This window comes from Penicillium malachiteum, assembly GCF_028827825.1.
Source record: "Penicillium malachiteum strain IBT 17515 chromosome Unknown utg000003l:1.0-4950554.0:1.0-4952489.0, whole genome shotgun sequence".
NCBI lineage: Eukaryota > Fungi > Ascomycota > Eurotiomycetes > Eurotiales > Aspergillaceae > Penicillium > Penicillium malachiteum.
The window spans coordinates 1147906-1170892 of NW_026643096.1; the positions used below are offsets into that span (position 1 = coordinate 1147906).

General features: G+C 48.5%; 7 protein-coding genes across 7 annotated transcripts; 3 read left to right on the forward strand and 4 right to left on the reverse strand.

Moving 5' to 3' along the window:
* Nucleotides 1-116: 116 nt before the first annotated feature.
* On the reverse strand, nucleotides 117-2461 carry N7483_006760 (uncharacterized protein; the record flags this gene model as incomplete). The annotated part of the gene is made up of 4 exons (XM_057090197.1): nucleotides 117-606; nucleotides 662-947; nucleotides 999-2293; nucleotides 2352-2461. 4 exons carry the CDS (start codon nucleotides 2459-2461, stop codon nucleotides 117-119), a joined length of 2181 nt encoding a protein of 726 aa, XP_056944938.1.
* Nucleotides 2462-2993: 532 nt separating this feature from the next.
* On the forward strand, nucleotides 2994-3927 carry N7483_006761 (putative 2-deoxy-D-gluconate 3-dehydrogenase; the record flags this gene model as incomplete). Its single annotated transcript, XM_057090198.1, has 3 exons — nucleotides 2994-3125; nucleotides 3189-3404; nucleotides 3478-3927. 3 exons carry the CDS (start codon nucleotides 2994-2996, stop codon nucleotides 3925-3927), a joined length of 798 nt encoding a protein of 265 aa, XP_056944939.1.
* Nucleotides 3928-5571: 1644 nt separating this feature from the next.
* Nucleotides 5572-7452, forward strand: N7483_006762 (ferric reductase family protein; the record flags this gene model as incomplete). The annotated part of the gene is made up of 1 exon (XM_057090199.1): nucleotides 5572-7452. One exon carries the CDS (start codon nucleotides 5572-5574, stop codon nucleotides 7450-7452), a length of 1881 nt encoding a protein of 626 aa, XP_056944940.1.
* A 977-nt stretch (nucleotides 7453-8429) lies between these two features.
* N7483_006763 (pleiotropic drug resistance family ABC transporter) lies at nucleotides 8430-12956 on the reverse strand (the record flags this gene model as incomplete). The annotated part of the gene is made up of 2 exons (XM_057090200.1): nucleotides 8430-11201; nucleotides 11262-12956. 2 exons carry the CDS (start codon nucleotides 12954-12956, stop codon nucleotides 8430-8432), a joined length of 4467 nt encoding a protein of 1488 aa, XP_056944941.1.
* Nucleotides 12957-15069: 2113 nt separating this feature from the next.
* N7483_006764 (clathrin-mediated endocytosis regulator UBX3) lies at nucleotides 15070-16667 on the reverse strand (the record flags this gene model as incomplete). The annotated part of the gene is made up of 2 exons (XM_057090201.1): nucleotides 15070-16476; nucleotides 16533-16667. The coding sequence occupies 2 exons, from the start codon at nucleotides 16665-16667 to the stop codon at nucleotides 15070-15072; spliced, it is 1542 nt and encodes a 513-aa protein (XP_056944942.1).
* Nucleotides 16668-17780: 1113 nt separating this feature from the next.
* N7483_006765 (PAN-complex poly(A)-binding subunit PAN3) lies at nucleotides 17781-20480 on the forward strand (the record flags this gene model as incomplete). The annotated part of the gene is made up of 8 exons (XM_057090202.1): nucleotides 17781-17853; nucleotides 17976-18041; nucleotides 18103-18157; nucleotides 18207-18507; nucleotides 18779-18970; nucleotides 19033-19177; nucleotides 19240-19395; nucleotides 19453-20480. 8 exons carry the CDS (start codon nucleotides 17781-17783, stop codon nucleotides 20478-20480), a joined length of 2016 nt encoding a protein of 671 aa, XP_056944943.1.
* A 343-nt stretch (nucleotides 20481-20823) lies between these two features.
* N7483_006766 (fasciclin domain-containing protein) lies at nucleotides 20824-22695 on the reverse strand (the record flags this gene model as incomplete). Its single annotated transcript, XM_057090203.1, has 3 exons — nucleotides 20824-21534; nucleotides 21654-22629; nucleotides 22661-22695. The coding sequence occupies 3 exons, from the start codon at nucleotides 22693-22695 to the stop codon at nucleotides 20824-20826; spliced, it is 1722 nt and encodes a 573-aa protein (XP_056944944.1).
* Nucleotides 22696-22987: the final 292 nt, after the last annotated feature.

The window sequence follows — 22987 nt, forward strand, 5'->3', positions numbered from 1 at the left end:
AAAAGGATCCCGGCCTCGGTTACCCCTCGGTGGTATCGGGGGATTCTCCGAGAGGAGCTCCGCCCCGCATCATTTGCCGTATCTTAAGCGGCGTTTGACCCGCAACACCAAATAACCTAGAATAGAAGATTACTGCTCATATCGCCAAGCCAAGCTGATGCTTGCCAATTCTGTGATCGGTCCTGTCCGGACTGGTATGGGTCGGCTGGATTCTGGAAGGCATCCAGGCCCAATAGACCGCCGGATACGGGGTCGCCGGAAACATAGTCACCCACAGCCTCCAAATCTAACCAGGAGAAATCGTTGGCAGGGCTGAAATCCATGTAAGAGGGATCCGATACAGGGTTGGTCAATGCAGTTTGCATTGCAAAGTCTGTGTTTTGTGGTGTTTCGGCTGCAGCTGGTGCCATATTAGATGGCTTGGATTTCCAGAGAAGTTCAAGGAGGCGAGCATAGCGTGATCCGATATCATCGGGGCCTGCACTTGCGTGTTTGAGGACTTCGGTGGTTCGAGCAACTAGACCCTGGACTTTGGCTTCTTCGGAAGAGACCATCATTCCAAATGAACGGGCCTTGTAGAGGAAGACTGCAGAATAGATCCCATAGCTGGATTTTGTTAGTCGGCTTGAAAAAAAAACGTGGATCTGGGAAAGTGACTTACAGATAGAAGCGAAGCGGCATGAAATGTAAATGCCTCTCTGGATCTACCGAGTCAACCAAGATAGTCAGGTAAGCTTTCGCTGCGTCGACAGACTCGTAGATGAACCGAGAATCCTGCATCGACGCGACATTCTTGAATGTAGTTCGCAGTTGATCTCGATGAGAAGCGCCATCCGCTTTGGGCTTAACTAGAGATTGGGAGATAGCAGCTTGAAATGCAAATGCGGTTGTGTAAAGTCGTAAGTACTCGTATGATAGCTGCAGCGTAGCTCGCATGGGCGCCGAACCTGGTTATATGTTAGAACGAGTGCAGAGAAAATGCTGGTAAAGTGACCTACAATCCAAAGGACCCCATAGAGACTTCCATCTCAAGATGGCTAAGCGAAAGTCATCGACATATTTGACATAATCTCCCATCAGCATCATCTGATTGCTTGTCCGCATTCCAGAATATAATACTTCATGCACATTCCCATACAGCTGTGTAAGATCCAGCATGGCCTGAAATATTTTTGAATAATCTTCATCGCCTTCGTTGACTGGCTGCAGCGAAGGAAAATCCTGGCTGACAAGACCAGTCATGGGGCCGGGACCACGGGACCAGAATGCTCGTCCAATGCGCACGGATATCAGACGATCGGAGACATAGCAGCTCGCCCACGCTAAACGTCGCCGAGCTTCAGTAGCCTGATCACCATATGGGTCGCCTCGGAATGATGTACGATCAAGTCCGATAAAGTAACCCGAGCGGAGGGCTAAACCAACATGCATCCACGCGGCACGGTCCTCCTCTCCACGGCCCACGCGCTCAATGCGAGATCTTAGGCCATGAGGTTCCCATTCAGCGAGCAAAAGAAGAGCCTCAATAGCATCCACATCGCATTCAGCACCGGCTGAGATGGCCGAGATCAGCTCAAGCATGTATTTTGAACAGCATTCGTGAATCTCTGGCCGATCAAGTAAATCCTTTGATGCAATTGTGATAATAGCAGTAAGGAGATGTCTCTCATTGGTCGCAAAATCATCTAGCGCAGAGCGCTCAAAGTATTTTCTAGGAACCAGAGGAAGATATGGATGAAAATTTTCAGCATAGCGAGAAACCAGCTGCCACACAGTTGTCGGATCTAAAGCTCGCGACTGGACAAGTCGATACGCTCTGATGCCAGTGCTTGGGGCATTAAACTCTGAAACGATGCCATTGCGCAAGCCGTTGTGTGCTGAGAAGCTACCGGACTCCGACTGAGCATGACCTCGTCTTTCCGTCGGTACAATCGCAGTTTGAGCGGCGATACCTGTGAGACACTGCCATGCGTCAGATGGGTTGCGCGGCACCGAGTCAATCGAGGCGTCTTCATCTTCTACAACGACAGAAACCGTTGCCTGTGGGTTTGGCGGGAGAAAAACCACAGGCCCGGGATAGGACACCGACGGGGCGCGACGAGCATCGGAACTCGTAGGGCTGGCGGTTTCTTCTGAGTCTTTCCTTGGCGACGGATTTGTCGCGGGGGTAAAATTCTTGATTTTGTTCTTGCGGATTCGTCGTCCTCCGCGATTAGAGCCCCCAAGCACACATTCTCGATTTTCCCGAACACAGCGTTGACATGGCGGTTTCCCCGGATTTCCGTTGCTATCGCTGTTCAGGGGATCAGCCTACCAGCCCCAAAATTGGAGACAGGGTATGGAAAACTTACAGGTCACATCGTGATTTGCGCTGTCGGCAATGCAGACAAGCTCGGGAGACGCGTTTGCAAGTATTGTCGGGCCGCCGCGGCTGGGAAGCGAGCTGCGACGGAGACTCCATGTCGATTCGGCCCAAAATTAAAACTGATTATCGCAAAGGAAAGAAGAGACAAAGGCCGACTTCTTGGAGACCCACAGAAAGAGGAGCTCGGGTGCCATTACTCATCTCATTTCTCCGCGTGGGATTTTGTGGGGAAATACCCTTGACAGTCTTGGAGGGGGAAATCACATTATGGATTCTGTCTATACATTCTAATTGATGACATTACGATAGAGTAATTGAAAAAATGGGATATTCATTCTTCCATATTTCTCATATGTAAATCCCTAATATTTATTTTTATTTTATTCTTCCTTTTGTCTGGAGTCTGTAATGCATCATGAGATTCATGGCTATGCTTTTATCCCAACTTGAAGTCAATTACCGACGGCTATTGAGTCGGGAATAGTACTTACTACTTTCAGCCATGACCCCCGCGCGTGGGGAAATACTGGCCTGCGTCATATGAATATTTGGTCCCGCGTGTTACTCTGAAGTTTTCTTTCTTTGCATATCGTTTTCAATCTGTTCTTGATCAATTACACAGCACAAAATGGCAGCGACAGTGGGATCTCTTTTCTCTTTGAGTGGCAGAACTGCCCTTGTTACTGGAGGCACACGAGGCATTGGCCAGGCTATGGCCTTTGCCCTGGCCGAAGCGGGCGCCGATATTATTCTGGTTCAGGTACGCATTCGCATTTGGTGGTATGGGAAGATCGAAAGAGACACGTGCTGATCATTCAAGTAGCGAGATGCCTCCAACACAACTACCAAGGACGAGATCATCAATCGCCTTGGTCGCAAAGCCTATATCCACGTTGCTGAACTGTCAGACCGAAAGGCAGTTAAGGATATTGTACCGGCAGTAGTGGATCAGGGACTCAAGCCAGACATTCTCTTGAACTGTGCGGGTATTCAGCGCAGACATCCTAGCCACCAGTTCCCCGATGAGGACTGGGATGAGGTGAGTAGTGCATGAAACACAGAAAATCCAGGTCCTTATCACTACATGTACTGACACAGGAAAACTCGTTTAGGTCCTAGAGGTCAACCTCTCATCCGTCTTTGTTCTCTGCCGTGAATTCGGCGCCTATCTGCTGTCTCGCGACGCATCCGAGTTCCCCTCCGGCCGCCGTGGCTCCATTATCAATGTCGCTTCCCTCCTGACCTTCCAGGGTGGTATCACTGTCCCCGCTTATGCAGCATCCAAGGGTGGTATTGGACAGCTCACCAAGGCCCTCTCTAACGAGTGGATCAGTCAGGGCATCAATGTCAACGCCATTGCCCCCGGATACATTGACACTGATATGAACGTGGCCCTGATTAATGACGCTAACCGCAATGCTGGTATTATGGCTCGAATCCCCGCTGGTCGGTGGGGTAAACCGGAGGATTTCAAGGGCGTGGTTGTCTTCCTGGCCAGCGCCGCTAGCAGCTATGTTTCAGGCGATGTGATTACTGTGGACGGTGGCTGGATGGGGCGGTAAATATATGAAGCTATAGTTTGAGATACCTGGAAGAACCTGTCATTGCACTTAACTGGTATATAGAGAAAGAAAATTGCATTTCAACATGAAACAATGAGCCCCGTAGTTAGCAGTTAGTTAGTTGGCAGGCGATTGTGGCCCGGAATATCAGGCCATACTGCACAAGCCATTTGTCTTGGGACTCTTGGCTTTGTCTTTCCATCTTCTCCACCTTGAATACAATCTGACAACAAGGAATGTGGTAGATCAAACGAGTCACCAGTTTCATTGACTCAGAAGGCATGGGATCATACGATTTGATAGAGTTTGCTCTGAGTCAAACCATCGACTTGGCTCCATCAGTGTTGATTTTGACAGCATGGGGTTCTGCTTGAGACTTCTGAAACACTTAGTACAGCCACTGTTTGAACTTGTTCGCTAAGTCCTGACCACGTTCCTAGCTTCAACGAGTTCCAAGATAACGGAATCCTTTTGTGTGGATTCATCCAGAGACCGAAATGACAGGCCCCATCAAGTCCCATTAGTGAGGTCCTGCTCGTACCCTTCCCAGGGCGTTACGCCGGTCGGAGATCTGCAAGGGTCCTTGGGCCTCAAATTAGCCAGCAAATCAGAACTCTGGCTTTACGCTACGTGCATCTTGAAGAAACACTAGTCAACCCCTGGTCATCGGAGGAGCCACCCCGATAGGTCAGGAGGAGCTGGTGAGGACTACTCTGTACTATACCAGAGTATGACCTCTGGTCCAAACAATAAGGAGAACCGTGCGTCCTCGGATGTGGCATGTCATCTGTGATGCACCACTTGTTCTACTCTTTATAATAGTCCATTGTCCACCAGAAAGCTTGATCCTGAATCTTCTACAAATTTCTTCCCTATTTTCATCACTCATTGCCGATCGGCTGGTTCCTGAATCGCGCATCTTCTCCGGGTCTATAGATAATTCTTTATTACCGCTCTTTGTTGACCACAAACGCTTGTGATTTCATTCTAAATTCTTGTTTGATACTATTATAACCACTTTGTCTGTCTTTACACCTCGGGTTTACTCTTTTGGGTTAAAAAAACGTGTTCACCTTTCCACCTGGTCGCCTCCTCCCTTGCTACAACATTCCTGGGCCCTGGACGATGCCTGTAAGACACCTGGTGGGCAACTGCAGATCTGTGCCCAGGTGATCTGTTGAATCTTGCTGGATTCCAGGACACTTGTTTAGCTGTCGTCATCATCATTTGCGCTGTTTTACCAGCCTTTTCATCTCATCTTATCTCAGCGTCATTCACTCAAACCATGAGTCGTGATTAATATCGCTCGCTAATACCGCATCTGGCCCGTCATTCACTATAGAAGGGCATTTTATTTTGATCATAAATTGCATTTTCATCGCTATTCCTGGTCCTTCTCTCCCTTTCCTCTCTTGCCCGAGCGCCCTCGTCACGCTGCCCCAGTCTAACCATCATCAACACCGGTACCGTCTACACATTGATTCGATTCCAACCCCGAGAACCATTCGATACGTCCGAGCCAGGTCTGTGATCTGACGTCTTTTTTTTCTCTGGTCGCCCTCTTACACTCAACTGTGCCTCGTCAACTCGAGCCATCTTCAAAAATCCCACCCAACAGCCCTTCAGCGAGTCTGGGGCATTTCAATGGCTACATCTCCTCCGCATGTTGCGGCACGAAGTTATGGAGCCAACGTGACGTACATATATGAATTTTCACGGGGGCTTGGTGGTGTGGACGTCCCTCTCGATGTGCTTATCGCTCGGATAATCTACTCGTCGCTCATCATCCTGGCCTTGATCATTTTCTGCGGCCGGATCGCTCAAATAAGCCATGCATACCTTCGTCAGCTCACATCTACCTCCTCCAATCGAAGACAGCAGACATATTGGAGCCAGGAACAGTCAGTATGGTGGCCTTGGTTAAAAAAGTACTTCCTGTATGCTCCATTGGGAAGGAAACGACACAACAGGGAGGTACAGCTATCATCCGCCATCGGCATGGGTACTCTACCATCTCGGTTTCAAACCATCTTGATCACCTTGTACTTGACTAGCCAAGTTGTATACTGCCTATTCTTGGATTATGGAATCAATGAGGGGCAGGCTCTGGTAGCAGAGCTCCGCGGGCGTTCTGGGACTCTGGCAGTCTTTAATATGGTCCCGCTTTTTCTCCTGGCAACTCGAAACAACCCTTTGATCTCCATACTCCATATCAGCTTTGACACTTACAATCTCCTTCATCGATGGCTCGGTCGCATTGTCGTAATTGAAGCCATCACCCATACTGCAGCATGGGCCGTCAACGCCTGCGCGGAGCAAAATTTCACCGATATGCTCGCACGCCTAAGAGATACACCCTTCTTCACCTGGGGACTATTGGGCACATGTTCTATGGTTGCCCTCGCCCTCCACTCCCCATCTCCAATCCGACATGCCTTCTACGAGACATTCCTGCATCTACACCAGCTCTTCGCGTTACTAGCTTTCATCGGCGTATACCTCCATCTCAACATAGACTCCCTTCCTCAGAAGCCATGGATTGATGCCGTCGCCGCGATTTGGGTTCTCGAGCGCAGTACCCGACTCCTCCGTCTTGCATACCTCAACATCTCCCCCAAACACGGTAGCACTCGAATGACAGTAGTGGCGCTCCCAGGAGAAGCATGCCGAGTGACCTTCCATCTCCCCAAGCGAGTCGACATCAAACCCGGCTGCCACGTCTTCGCCTACATTCCCTGTGTATCCTGGTGGATGTCACACCCATTCTCCATTGCCTGGGCCGAGCCCCGATGCAACACGAATAACACACGATGCCTCGACTCAAAAACATCTCAGGATCCACCTCTCACACCTTCCTCCCTCGAAAAACAAGGCTTTGATCTCTCATTCCATGATCCATGCGCCGATTCACGTCCCCAGCCAACAGAAGTCTCCCTCATCATCAGTGCTCGCCAAGGTATGACCCGCCGGTTATACAATCTCGCTCTCTCGAAACCAAACCGCACTCTACACTCCTCAGGCTTCATAGAAGGTCCATACGGCTCACACCCAGCCAATCCACCCAGCTATGGTACAGCAGTCCTCTTTTCCGCCGGCGCCGGAATAACACATCATCTCCTCTACGCCCGTGATCTAGTCCTTCGTTCTGCCGCCGAGACAGCAGCTACCCGACGCGTCTACCTCATCTGGTCCGTCCGATCCACAGATCATCTTTCGTGGGTCAGCCAATGGATGGACCAGATCCTGAAATTACCGCTTCGTCGCGATATTCTCGTCATTAAGCTATTCGTCTCGAAACCGCGCCGTGCGGCTGATATCGTCTCTCCATCAAAGACGGTACAGATGTTCTCTGGGAGATGTAGGCCAGATGTGGTTCTCGATGAAATCTTACCGAACAGAGTTGGTGCGACGCTAGTATCGGTTTGCGGGCCTGGGGCCTTTGCGGATGAGGTGCGCATGGCGACAAGGGACAGGATTGGGAAGGGGGCTGTGATCGATTTTGCTGAAGAGGCTTTTACGTGGTAGATCATACTTTGTTCTTTCGTTGAATTTTCTGTCTTTGTGTAGATTTGTTTATATCATTTTAACGAATGTATGGACCTTAGGATTGATATACAGATTCAGAACTTGTAATTACCTAGATCCTAGTACTCAGACTCCTAAGTAGCAGAAGAGGCCTACATTGAAAGGTATGAAAAGGCTCTTGGTTCTAGAGAAAAGAAAAAAGAAAACGGAATGAGCAAGACTCGAACCAGGGACTTCTAGATTTCGCGATGAATGCGTCAAGTGAGGCTTCAAGATGAGCAAGACGATGACAGCCTCAACTTTCAAAAAATCATAAAAATCCAATAAAATAGGTAAAAAATATAAAAATAGTATCAAAAGAAAGAGCAAAAAAAGAGCCCATCCACAGAAGCCCTTCACATAGTCCGCTGCATGCTTTCTCACGGTGGTGTTCCACTTAGGCAAGTCTCACGCTCGCTGATGCTACTGAGCAACCCTCAGTCCCAGCAAACTAGACTTATGGTATCATAGTGTCAAATCAACTCGGGATAGACACGATAGCCCGCTGAGCTACTACGATGTGGATGGTTACTGGAACTCCTGATTTTACCCCTATATTTAACTGAGAAAATATTTCGGCCAGAATTTACAGGCCCCCGTCACTAGTTGATTTCCCTGACTCTATTACCCACTCTACCTGGCCTAGTCTTCAACCTAATTTTTAAGCCTACTGATACTTAGATAAGTTAATTATAATTTTCAGGTTTATATGAAGATGTTTATGTATTTCATATGATGATTCTAGTCTAATCTAGAACTTCAGTTACCTCCTGCCACATGTGCAATATGAGTGGAAAATAGGAATCTATGTGTACAGCAGAGTGGACATCTAACAGCAAAATGAGTCCCAAAGATAACAAAGATTTGAAAAATATTTGCAAAAAGAAAAAAGAAAAAGAAAAGTATCAAGAAGAGAGAAGACAACAAAGCTCAATCACTTAAGAAGAGCTCTTGTTACGGCTGCCCTTAGGCACACGCGCAATCCAGTAGATAAACACCGCAGCAAAGATGTTGAAGATGATGTAAATCCACATGAAACCGAAGTTGCGCCAAGCATCAGAGTAGTAAGAACCCACATCAGCGAGGAAGGTATCAGTGGAATCGATGGTGCAGAAAGAGCAGTCGGTAGTAGCGTTGGGGTTTTGGAGGTATCCACCGTTGGCAACGATGTATTTCTCCATGTACTGGTAGCAAGTCTGGTTGGAAGGAGGGTTGAGTGAAACATATTCAACAGCGCCACAGTAAGCGTCTGTACCCGAGACACCAGTCGACAACATAGCGGAGACGAGGTACGTGAATGGGGAGACGCGGTACATGAAGATCCAGAAACCAGGCATCTCAGAGGGTGTAGCGAGGACACCACAGAAAACCAGGCAAAGGGAGAAGAACAAGTTGGCAAGGTTACCACCTGTCTCGGCGAGTTCGATACCAGCGATGATCATGTGGGCGAAGGTCGAGGTGAAAAGGAGGAAAGACCAGACAAGCAGGAACATCAGGGCACCACGCTCGTGAACAGCATCGGTAGGCTCAGCGTTACGGTACAGACCGATGGGGTAGTACCAGCAGACGAAGATGAGGACAGCGGCGAGGGTGTTCCAGGGGAGTTCGACGAGAATGTTGGAGGCCATGAATGCCTGCCAGGAGTAGGCCTTGGAAGGACGCTCGCGAACCTCGTACAGAGAGCGCTGGGTACAGAAGTGGGGCATGATCTGTTGGACCAAGTTACCGAAGATAGTCATCAGCATGAAAATACTGAACATCTGGTTTTGGAGACCCTGGAGACTGTTCTCGGCATGGAAGAAGGAGAAACCAATGTAGAGGGCAGTGAAGATCGAGAGAGCGGCCTTGGAGTAGATGTAGACCGGAGTGCGCCAGTACTGACTGAAAACACGCACGAGACACTCATAAAGCTGGACGTGGAAGGGAGCGGCGAATTCATTGAAGCTAGAAGGATCATTGCTGGATTCATCGGCAGGCTTCTGAGAGAGTGTGTTCTTGAGCTCAGCCAGATGGTCTTTCACACCCTGGCGTTCGGGACTTTCTCTCCAGACGGCAGGCCAATCGACATCAGAGTGGGATCCAGGGGCAGCACCAATAACCTCAAGCATCCACTCAGCAGGGTTGGCCTCAGCAGGGAGCGGGGCAGCACCATTTCTCTCGAAGTAGCTAGCAAGTGTGGAGGATTGTTCACCAATCTCGCCAAAGTAGACGGTTCTACCACCTCGGGCAAGGAACAGCAAACGGTCGAAACGCTGGAACAACATGGCAGAGGGCTGGTGGATAGTGCAGAGAATAGCCTGGCCGTGCTTAGTCAGAGTGTCGATGAGATCGAGAATAGACCAAGAGGTTTGACTGTCCAGACCAGAGGTAGGTTCATCCAGGAAGAGAAGCAATTGAGGCTTAGCAGCGAGCTCGACACCGATGGTAAGACGCTTACGCTGTTCGACGTTGAGACCTTCACCGGGGACACCGACAATGGCATCGGCGTAGGTCTCCATACCAAGAAGCTTGATAACCTCCTCAACGTAGTCCAACTTCTCCTGTCGGGAGACATCGGCAGGTTGACGAAGGATAGCACTGAATCGAAGAGCCTCACGGACAGTAGTAGTGTACAGATGCAAGTCTTGCTGCTGCACGTAGCCAGTCTTTCGCTGGAAAGACTGGTCACGCTGGCGACCGTCGACCAACATTTCACCGCTGACAACACCCATAGTGACACGAGTAGCGAGGACATCCAAAAGAGTAGTCTTACCAGCACCAGAAACACCCATCAAAGCAGTGCAGGTACCAGGCTTGACCCAACCGTCGACATGATCCAGAATGCGGCGCTCCTCACTCTTGATCTTGATATCATAGCAAACATCCTGCCATTGGAAAATGGCAGTCTGGCGCTGGATACCGGCGCTAGCTCCTTGGGCAGACTCATCGGTCTTCTCGGCAGAACCAATAACCTCAGTGCTTTCCAGGTCACCGGACTCGTGCTTGGGAGCGTGGCCACGGCGGAAAAGCAAGACCTCACCCTTAGACTTGGACTCAGAAATGTACTCGGTGGCAGTCAAGTAGGTAGCACAGAAGAAAACCATGAAAGCAATCATGATACCCAGGTTGCGCCACTTGTGGCTGTCATAGTAGTTGAAGCTTTGAGCCAGGTATTCGGTACCGTAGACATAATTAGATCCAGCCTGAGAACTGGTAGCACTGCAAACCTTGAAGGCATCCGCAAGAGAATCGTAACCAGTACCGGAAGGAATCATGGAGGATTCCTCGCACAGGAAACTCCGACCGTGGAATTCATTGACCATTAGGGATTCGAATCCATAGGCAATGGGGTCGAGGTAGTTCATCCAGCGAGACCAACCAAGCATGTTATGGGTGGGAATTGTGAAACCAGTGTAGATAACCAGACCCAGAATCAGGATGGCGGCGGGCACCAGAGCCTGGGAAAGAGTGCGAGAGGAGGCAGCAATGGTTCGGAAAATCATGGACATGGTCAAGGTGGTGACGAAAGAGAAGAGCAGAAAAACGAAGAAAGCGCTAGGGGTGCGGCGGAGGTTCGTCATGAAGTAAAGGGTCACGTTGAAGGTTATGGCGTTGAGAAGCTTGTATGGCATATCACAAAGCATTGAAGCGATAGCCTCGGCGAATGGATGATACATGGCATAACGAGCTTGCTTTTCGACGATAGGACGTTGCGCGTAGAGAGTCAAGATCTAAGTATCCTTTGTTAGTCTCGAAGTCTTATGATTGACACTGGGTTTTGTGCAACTTACTTCAAGGGCAGAGGAGAAAGCGTTAAGCAGGACAGCGAAGAAAAGAAGGGCACCTCGAGAATAGAAACTTGAGGTGACATCTTGCAAGTTGAAGAAGACGGAACCAATAATCAAAGCCATAATGAAGTTACCAATGAGTTGGGAGAGAGTCAAACTGGCGTCACCCTTGAGACGTTGGAAGCCACGAATCATGCAAAGGTTAACCTGTTGCATAACAGACATGGTGAAGGGAGATCCGGTGCGCTGGTTCTTGTCCTGCATGGCCTTGCGACCATCAATGAACTTCTGCAGAGCCTCTCCACCAAGAGGGAAGCTTGAGTTGTATTCCTCAATCTCCTTGATCAATTCGCGGTATTCCTTGCTGTTCTTCCACGCGGCGGCGAACTCATCGGGGGTACGAGGAACCACATTCTCAAAGCCAGGGCGCACAATACGCTCATTGACGCTGGTAAGAGATGTCAAGAAATCAGCATCAGTCTGACGATCGGGGCATTCGTAACCCATGTTAACAAAGAATTGCTTGGCGTCACCAGTGCGACCGAAGTAGATCTGACGACCCTCGTACAACACTGTAACCTTGTCGAAGACATCGTAGGCGCTCTGGGAAGCCTGGTAAATGGCGACGGCACAGGTGGTTCCAGAGTACTTGGCCATCAGGTTCAAGGTCTTACAGAACTCAAGGGCGTTGGCACTGTCCAGACCACGGGTACTGTTATCCCAGCATTGAAGCGGGCTACCACACAAGGTGGCCTCGGCAATACTGACACGCTTGCGCTCACCACCAGAGACACCACGAACGAAATCGTTACCAACCTTGGTGTTGATAGTGTGTGAAAGACCCAGCATGGCCATGACAACGTCACGCATATGCTCAGCATACTGATCCCGCGAGACATCAGGCAGACGGTTACGAGGCGCACGGGCCAAAGCAGCGAATTTGAGGGTATCACCCACAGAGAGCTGGGGAAAGTGTACATCGGTTTCGGCAGTATAGATGGCCTCGCCACGGAACTGCTTCTTCATTTGCTTGTCGGAGACACCCTGATAGTTCATCTCGGATGTCTTGTCCTTGTAAATACCGTTCATCTCTCCAGCCAAGGTCTTCAGGAAAGTAGAGCAACCGGAACCAGGGCGGCCTAGCACGACCAGCATTTCGCCACTCTTGACAAGACCGTCAAATTCACGTAGAATCTGAATCTTTTGCTTACCAGTACCAGTAGCCAGGCGGAACAAGGCACCAACCTGCAAGACAGAGTTGAAGACATCCTTTTGGTAATCGGTAGGGCTACCGAAACCGTGCACACTAAGGTTGCGGAATGATACACCTGCTTGGCGTTGCGGGTAGCGTTCTGGGTCGCGAGAAGTAATGGCGAGTAAGTTCTTCATCCAATTGCGGGCTCTGAAGTTGGGGCTGGCGGGATTGAGAGTGGAGTCTTCCTTTGGAGTCTCGAGGAAGGTGTTCTCGCCCTCGATGACGGAGAAGCGAGTTGATTGGCGAGTCAATTTTTGGGCCAGACGGGTCACTTCCTCCTCGATTTGCTCCTCATTGGCGATCTCGACCTTATCCTCCTCACCCATCATTGTCTCTTCGGTACTGACACTACCGGCAGGGTCATGGTGATGGATCTCGCGCGCGACTGAGACCGATTGCTCGGCCTCAGGTAAATTGGGGTTCAAAGTCCCCAACAGCGACATGGTGGGCTAGACCTTGAAGCTGTATAAGAAAAGTATCGATTGTTGTTGGTATCGAAGCCCAATGACGGAAAAGAAATAAAGTTGTTAGGGAAATCACCATCAATTGGCGAGGTGTCGAGTGGAGTAGTTGGATATTGTTTTTGTTTGCGGGGCGAGTGATGAAATTGATAATTAGGGTTGTGATTAAGAGGGGAATATTAAGGGGAGAATATGACTAAAAGAGGAAAAGAAAAGAAGAGACTAAGAGAAAGACACCCAAGTGAAGGATTAAGAAGATAAATAGGGAAGAAGGATTAGCATTGATAAAAAATAATCATCTCGAAAATTCGAAAATTCGAATTCGGGTTCGGGCGAAATTTAGACTGGATCTCCGATAACCAAACGGTAAGCGGTTCAAGGGGATTCCGGACGAGGCCCGAGTGTCGGATTTTGATAGATTATTCTGGATTTCTGGATTTTGTTGGATCCTATGGAGACATTGGCTGTCTAAAGGGATCAATTGGCGAATTCTCTATTTGAATACTTGGGCCCTAAACTACTTTGAGATAATGCACAGAAGCCATGACTCGGAACAATTATGATTCATGTTATGTGTTTATGAGTACATATTACACTAGGTAGTACACTTCATACTCTTCTATCTTTCTATTCAAGTAAAATAGCTACATATATACCAATTAGAATTGGAGAACTTACAATCAAGTTACAATGATATGTACCTAAGTATAAAATTATGTACTACTCCGTACAATTTAATATAATCCTTTGTATGGAAGAAATAAAGAATTCTCATAAAGACTGAAAGTGGGCCGGAGCCCCTTGTTTCCGACTGTCGGGCCCACGCGGAGAGTTCCCACCTTCCTCTCCGCCCCCTCGGATGCACATCCTCCGGCTTTCCGGGATGACTCAGCGCTCCATCTTCGTCCGTACGGACGAACTTACGCCCGTAATCTCCTTGAAGTATGTATACAGTATAGGGGGGCTAGGAGTAAATCAAATCATCATGATCACTTGCATCATCGTTCTCGGAGATTCTGCAGATACTAGGTGTACGTGTGTGCATTGAGTCTAATATACTATCTAAATGTCTAATTCTAGTACTAGTATAACTGGACATCGCCACCCAGTTAGCTCAAGTTGAACTATTCCACTGGCAACTTGAAGGCTGAATGGTTCATATTTTATGTAAAGTTCCAGACTTGAAAGTGTTCCCCAAAAATTATATTAATTTTGGTTAAATGATCAACATTGGCTCCGTAAACCAGAGGCCACCTGGGCACGCGCCACCATATGTACGCGTTGATTTAGCTCAAAATACGGAGTATGGAGCATCACCCATCCTCCAACTTTGATCGCCACTATCCATAAACTATGTATCTAGAGGACTCTACTCAAGTGCGATATCCAAGGTTGGGCTACAAGAAATAATCAGGCAAGCCAACAGGATTATGTATACAGACTTAAGCTTTGTAATGGAGAGCAATGTATGGACCAGTTGACATCTGGAGGCAATGGCAATTTACACGTCATCATTATGATGTTCAAATGTTCCAGATGTCAAAGGCTGACATGTGGTCATGTCTCTTTTACTAGTCGATAGACCTATCATCCTGCAACTTGAATCTTGGAACCCCCTTGCATCACGGGTGCTGAGCTGAGCTGACACCGTGACGCACGCTCAAGACATTTGCCCAGGTGACTCAAGTGCTCACTTAGATTTCAAGATTTCACGGTTCTTCCCGAGGTCATTTACTAGTACCTAATACTACTACAAGATGCCTCCAAGGCTACCAGTGTATATATTAGACTAAAACTTCAAGTTGAACTGATCTGAACTCGAAGTTCAATTTATCGATTCAAGTTACTAGTAGTAGTACTAGGGGTATCTCAGGTTCAAGTACTGCGGACTCGGACATCTGGAGTAGGCCAACTCAATGAAGACGGACTGGGGGGGGAATAGATATATATAAATTCATAGCAAGTGAAGGGCTCCGACTCGGAGTCATCACGGTCAGCTGCCCACGTGGTGTTATTAGTTACTTCCAATGTTCATCTTGATTCATGATTTATCCAAATTTGAGACACAAGCAACCTCTCAAAATAATAATGCAAATCATGTACTTTCATCTTCATTTTCCTCATCCTCATCAATCGGCTCCACCAACAGATTGCCTCCCCGTCCAATCTTATCACGGATCGTTCCGCCATCTTCCACCCCATACACCGCCCGAGGCATTGGTGAAACAAGTCGGAATCCATATTTATGCTCGAACCCTTCCGGTTCGGATACATCCGAGTCCCGCTCCCCTTGTAATTCCTCGTAACATTCCACCACCGCATATAGCTCTTCCAATTCGGCGTCGGCTGCAAACCGACGCATGATCCGCTCTCCATTGGGTAGTCGTACACTGATCCGCACGGCATCCTTGACATCAGTGCCAGGCTCTGCACTCAGTGACTGTACCCGCCACTTCTTCCACTGTGCAAGATCACGCTGTTGCTTCTCATGCGCAGCTTGGCGGTCTGCCGCCTCCTGTTCCTCTCGCTGCTGAGCAGCCTCCTCTTCTCGGCGTTGGCGCGCCCGTTCTCGATCAATAGCCAATGATCGCTCGTAGGCGGAATCCTGTTGTTCACGTAGACTCCGAGATGCTTGCTGCTCGGCGCGGCTAGCGCGAATTCGTTCCAACGGTTCTTGATTCGAGGAAATAGCTTTGCGGAGCTTGTTCGTAAATTCCGTCGGAGTAGTAGGACCTGCAATGCGACCCACCACTGACATCGCTGTTGAAGACACATTGGGTGTGTGGACCATCACAGCCGCAAAAGGGAACTTGGTCACTCGGAGGGAGTTGGAAACCTGGTATGCCTCGGAGTCTTTGACATTTCCACCCCACACAAGTAGATTATTCCGGGAGTCGTTGATGAACTCCATTATCTCCGGCGCCAGTAGAGTATCACGTACCCAGCTGTTTGTGTCATAGTGTTCAGGGGACAAGAGGATGACTACCAAGAACTTCAGATCGCGGTGGGCCTTCTCCAATGCCATGTTGTACCCATTCTCCAAGAACGGAATGGGCTGTGACCCATGTTCCTCCTCAAACTCGCGGATGAATCGAGCGGCGGTGTCTTTTGGACCAAGGGCACGACGGCCAGTGGTGTTTCTTCGTGTGCCCTGGAGGGCTGGGTTTGCGGTGGCATTGAACAGTCGAGGTAGGAAGGGAAATAGGGTCCCGAAGAGACGGAAAGAGCTAAAAAGGAGTCGGTAGACTAGATTAAATGGAGTGAATAGTAAGGCAATGATCAACGGTGGTCGATAAACTGGCTGATCATCTGATTGGGTATCGACTCTTGGGGCTGCATCGGCAGCACTACTACGTGCCGTGAATGACAGTTGTTCAGTGAGGTCCTCTGTCATCAGGTTTCGGGTTTGCCGATTTGGTTGGGGAGTAGACTGTGGTAGCGCAGAGCGAGCTTCCTCAAGGGGATCTGGGCCCTCGCCATCGAAAAACTTGGCTATGGCGATCTATTGCGGGGGTGAGTATGTAGTTTAAGCTTGCGCATAAGTAGACAGCAACTAACCTGGATGTTCCATTGCGACCGACGTAATAACGGAATGGCATCTGTAAGTTCTTGGCCTGTCACTGTTGTATATGTGTCCAGAGCAGTTCTCTCAGCATCAGAGAGCTGATCAAGATCAAAGTCCGGAGTGGACATGGTGAGTGATAAGTGGCAGGCGTGAGCACTGGAGCTGTCCTGGCCAAGATGACATGTAGATGGACGAATTGGGACACCGCCTGTCATACCGCCTTCCAAGGTTGGGTACAGTACAAATTGTACAACTTGGTGAAGACAAAGTGAACATGGTGACCACGCTGACTATTATGGAACTTCAAGTTTGCGGTTTCTTTATCTTTTGGACTGTCCCTAGTATTTTTTTAGTTATTCTATTAACTAACTTTGTCTACATAGTTTCTAGGGCTCAATGAATACCAGCACTTGATCATGCCGTGGTATATCTCAGGTAGATTACATCATGGAAGATAAGATTGTCCGCGGGTTCCTATCTAGAGTTTAATGGGGAAATTCAATATATATTCCGGGCTGTTATTACCATGATAAGACATCTGGGATCCTGGGCAGATATACTAGAAGTCACTGTGGCTGGGGGCCCGGGGTTATATAGGGCGGCCCTATGTGGCAATACGAGTATGATATGCACTGCAGTGCTTGTAGCTTCGAGACTCGGAGATAGCCCACAAACGAGACAACCCAAAATAATAGCCACTGGCAACTTGACATAAGTTAATTCCTTCAGTCAAAGAGGGACAAATTATAAATTTATAGCACATATCAAGACCTAAGTGTTCAAATTCAGATCCATAGTTCATCTAACTTAGATATGGCTCAAAGAAGTCAAGCACTTGATGTAGATTCAATTCGATCGCGGGCCTGACCGCCTGGTCCGTGCACGCGCCCCCTTCGAGTTCATCTTCGCCCCGCGTCTCTTTGGATTGTATCAGCTCTGAATTCTGGTGGGAGGAGCCGCATTGGATCCAATATCCTTATCGGTGTGGTGCTCCTTATTGATGAATCGACTCGCTCACTCCTTGTCCATTGCTTCATTGATCCTTAACCATCAGCTCTTGGGAACTTACTCTTGGGGACGCGCCAACTGCAAACTGCCAACTGCCGTAGGATAGTGTCACATCCCAAGGAATGTGGCTTCCTCTCGGTCAACTCAATCTTTTCGTCGCTTATCCCGTTTCAATGGAGATCTCACCACGCTGATCCGCCCTGTTTCGTCCCGTCGGTATCAGCCAGCCCATAATGGCCTCCTCCGGCAAGCCTGCTTTGGACGACGCCCGTCGCACTACAGGATCGCCGAAAATGAAGACCCGAGGTGAGTGTGTCGCAATTAGCTCGAGTCGTGAACCTTGGCCGAGGATATGAGGATGAAAATGCTGGGCTAGAAGGACAAAAATCATGATTGGATGAGTATACTGATTGAAGACTGGAACACAGAGAACGCGAAAGATACGCTATGTCGCAATGTGACAATCTATGGTCGTTGTCGCTATGAAGACAAAGGTAAATCCATCTTGCATCGGAATGTGGTAGAGTAGAAAATCTGATGTTGATCGATTTCCAGGCTGTGCTTTCAATCATGATCCGCTGAAAATCAATGCAACACACCAGTCGGACAGGTAATTTCTCTTAAATTCTCAGGTTTCAATGTCCGATTATTAACGGTAGTGGTCTCAAAATCAGCAATAAGAAACGTTTCAACGTGGACTCACCGAGCTTCACCCCCTCTCTCTTGTCTGGCAACGGCACCTCCGCACCTAAGAAATCAACAATCTCCCCCAAAGCCGCCAGCGCAGCCCCATTTCAACCCCGAGTTGCTGCATCCCGTATGGCTTCTGACCCAGAACCATGGTCATCCCCGCTGACTGGAAAAGGCTCCAACACGAGTACGCCGATGCGACAGGAAACAGGAACCCCAGATTGGACAGAGGTGCAGGAGTTTGTGCCTGCTGTGTATGATGGTCATGTGGTATGTTTCAATAGCTCCTTCCCTGTTTGCACTTCATGACGCGCTCGTTCTATTTCCCTTTTCTTTTCCCCACATAATTTCAGAAGTCCTCGACTATGTCCCATCATACACCACAATGGGTTTGGGATCCTTGGCTTCTCACCAGAATCATTCCAGCAGAAGCTTAAATGCTTTATCCGACGACTGGGATCCTATATCAGTCTCGGAATGGAATCAATACAAATACCGCAGCGCTAGTCTTGGCTTTTACCCCGCTGACACTTCCTATCAGGCATCTCTCCAGGGTAATGGAAACGGCGCTATTTCTGCGTCAGCTGCATATGATCCTTTCGTAACATCATCGACTCCTCTGTCCGGTACCACAGCTGTTGGACCTGTATCTACCAATCCATATGCCCACGATACTGCTGCCGCCCTCGGACAAGCTACATTCTTTGCAAACCAAACCGGCTTCCAACAACCGGTATGTGTGGAATACTAAAATTTATGTTGCTCCCCATTGACCCTGTCCTAACTCCTTCTCAGGTCCAATATCACCTCTACGCCCCTATCGGTCCTCACAATTCGAATACACTTGGGTACCAACGCAACGTCCATGACCTTTTTCTCCCCAACGACTTCCGAGAAGAGCTGCAGAAGAAGGCGGCAGCTACTTTACAAACCTTGCCCAGTAGGTTACACACTACCGAAAACTAGTACTCATGGGAACGAGTCCGCTGACATGCCTTTTAGACACACAACTTCCTGGCCAGGTCGATTACTTTCACTCACTTGTACCCTTGGACTTGAGTCATCAGAAGAATGCAGCAACATTTGGCTATCCTAGCTGGGTGTACAAGGCGCAATCAAGCAAGGATGGAAATTTCTACGTCCTCCGTCGACTGGAGGGTATGTTTATGACCCAAACGAATACGAAGAAAGACCTGCAAACTAACTGACTCGTAGGATTCCGCTTGACAAACGAGAAGGCTATTCGGTCTGTCCAGGCTTGGAAGCGTGTTTGCAGCGGTAGTGTGGTAACAGTCCATGATGCATTCACTAGTCGAAGCTTCCAAGACAGCTCGCTGATCTTTGTCACCGACTACCACCCCCTTTCCAAGACATTAGCCGAGCAACATCTGGGCTCTGGAAACCGTTTCCAGGGTCGTCACAATACGCCCATTGCCGAGCAGGTTCTCTGGGGCTATATGACCCAGATTGCCAATGCCCTGAAGGCGATCCACACCAATGGTCTTGCCGCGCGCGTCCTGGAACCCAGCAAAGTGCTTCTGACAGGCAAGAATCGGGTCCGCCTGAACTCATGTGCCATTCTCGACGTGGTCCAGTTTGACACCCAAAGGCCCATCGCAGATTTGCAAAGGCAGGATCTCGTTAACTTCGGTCAATTGATTCTCACCCTTGGTGCAAACTCGCCCAACGTTATGCACCACCAAACAAAGGCTATGGACCACTTCTCCCGGGCATATAGCCCGCAAATGAAAAACTCCGTCTTTTGGCTGCTGAGCGCACTGCAAAAGGACCAAGAGCGAAACATTGACACCTTCATCACCGGGATTTCCTCGCAGTTGATGTCGACTTTCGATTCCGCTCTTCACCTTGATGACCAACTCACATCCGATCTTAGCCGCGAGCTTGAGAATGGTCGTTTAGTGCGTCTTATGACGAAGTTGAACTTCATCAACGAACGTCCAGAATACGAACATGATCGTCAATGGTCTGAGAATGGGGAGCGTTACTTCTTGAAGATCTTCCGAGACTATGTCTTTCACCAGGTTGATGCTCAAGGAGAACCAGTGGTTGACTTGGGTCATGTGTTAACTTGCTTGAATAAGCTCGACGCCGGCAGTGATGAGAAGGTCACTCTTGTGAGTCGGGATGAGCAAAGCTGCTTTATTGTCAGCTACAAGGAGGTGAAGAAAGCGCTTGAATCTTCCTTCCAGGCATTGATGAAGCCAGCAAGAAGGCTTCATTAAGCTCCTCGAAGATCCAGCTTTTGTGCCACTCTATGTTTGCTGGATTCTTGGAGCGAATGATATGACCTGTGAACGACTTTCTCGCTGACATGTTTCCCAATCTTCTTTTGACATGCATTTCCCACCCGGAGCTATCCATAGCCGGCTCCAGGCTGATCCTGCAGCCTCCCAGAGGCATCCCATTCGTCTCGCTACCATTTTTCTTTTTACTCCACAATGCTTCATCGCACATCTCATGGAAACATACACTGATAAAGAATGAAGAAATCCATTTCAAATTTTGCATTCTGGTAGATATAATCGACGTAGAACAAAGCATGCGTAGATGTGCTCAATAATGATCCTATAGCTCGATCCTAGGATTCCTAATCCTCCCACAGTTCTCCAATCCCTCAGTAAGCATTCCCAGCTGTTCCTCATGAGTTGTTTTGCCTTTTACCCGGCTACCCACTGTTTTCGGTGGGATCAATATTTGATCCACCACATGTATAACCCCATCCCCAGCTAGTAAATCAACAATACGCGGCTCCCAGAACCCATTAATCCTTACTTCAGTATTCCATCCCTGTCGCATAATATCCATACTGATATCATAACCCTCTAGCAATGTCGACGAATCCACATGAACAACAGGATACCGACCCTTCCTACCTTCAGGATTTCGACGATGCCCTCTTCCAGGCTTTCGACCATGATGTCCACTACCTCTGATAAATTCCTCCGCCGTCTCTCTATCCACATAAATTGCATCAGAATAGATAGTATGATCCGGTACAATGTGATACTGAAGTAAAGCACGCAGACACTCTTCTCCCTGCGGCGAGAACAAGAACCCATTTATGCGCGGTCCTAGGGCCCGGAAGGCACTATTTGTTGGTGCGAAGGTTGTTCCACCGTGTCGATTCGTAGCGTCGAAATGAGGCTCCAGGTTTGATTTCGAGAGGGCAAATGTAAATGTGCTAAAGTGTTCTGGAAGGAGCCTGAGAAGAGTACTTGTATTTGGAGGTGGAGTTAGTGGTATATCGATGTGGTGAATTATGCCGTTTGATGCGATCTGATCATGTTAGTGACGAGTTGACGTTCAAGGGTCTCATTTTTGAATAAAGCAAAATTGATGTTCAATTGGTAGATTGGGTATGCAATTTGAGAGTAGAAAGATGAAGTATCACTTACAATATTCCCGGCAATGATCTCACTCGCTCCGTTTAACAAGACCGAGTCTCGAATTGCATCAACTCGAAGTCGCTGTAGATGATCCCTATATTTGTCCTTCTCCTTATCATCATCATCGTCCTTTCTTTTCTTCTTCTTCTTCTGCGTATCCAAACTTGAACCTTTCCCCTGACCCAATGTAGACGCACTCAAAGTAGTAGCGAGTGTCTGATGTCTATAAGCCCGTAGATCCTCCCAAGACGCTCTTCCAAGTATAACATGATACCGTAAAATACTTGCAATGGATGGTAGGTCGAAGTGAGTCATTAATCGATCCAATGCTCGATTTGTTGGTGCGAAGAGCGTGTAATTCGCACTCGCATTGCTGAGTAACTTGACCAGCTCATCGTCGTTCCTGATCATCTCTGCTAAGCGTGCTGTTCTATGACTTTGGCTGATCAGCTCCCAGATTGTCCTGTTTCCGGGACATAGAGCTGGGTTATCACATGGTCCATGGTGTGGGTATCCAGGACCTGGATGTGGTGGTCTTTGACCTGGATAACCTGGATGAGGTCGTGGACCAGGACCAGGACCAGGGAATGAGTCTTCATCATGTGTCATAAGGTCATCTTTGCTGTATTCTTTATTGCTGAATACTTTCATACTCTTGCTAAGCCCATCGTATTCCAGCAAACCTGAAGCTGGGTAAACAGCTGAGCCTCGCACCGGCTCAACTTGAGATGCGAAAGTTCCCCATAGTGACTCGGTGTCAAGCTGAACCCGATTTTCAGAGTCGGGCTCATTAGCGAGTAGCTTTTTGTAAGACGATCTCTCTGTATCGGGCGAAGTCTTCCAAAAGGTATCAAGAACAGCCTCTTGATCTGGAATCACGAGAGCGGAGCAGATCGAGATCGCTATAGAAAGAAATAGTATCGACCTCATATTGGAAGTGTTGATTTTCTCAAATGATTCAGAAATACTGGGACTGCCGCTCTGCCTGTTAATGAAGTGCTCAAGGTCGCACTAACTTCCGAGCGGCAAGGAAGATGCGACGAATAGCCATATTCGGCACGTTCGGACGCACTGATGGTGCGGTAGGTTGGTTATTGTGGTACAAACGTCGTTTTTCAAATAGAATAGGAAGCAATCAAGGCAATTGCGTCCAGTGGTAGTGTTCTGAATAGGAAGTTCGGATATTTTTGGAATTGAGGAGACACAATCGGGTTGAGCGGCGATGCTCCTTTCTCTTTACAAGAAATAACTTTAGTTATAGAATGACATGATACAATGCAGTGTATCATTAATCCATTTACGAGGTATCAGAAACAATCGAATCTCACATGTGCAAGGTCATC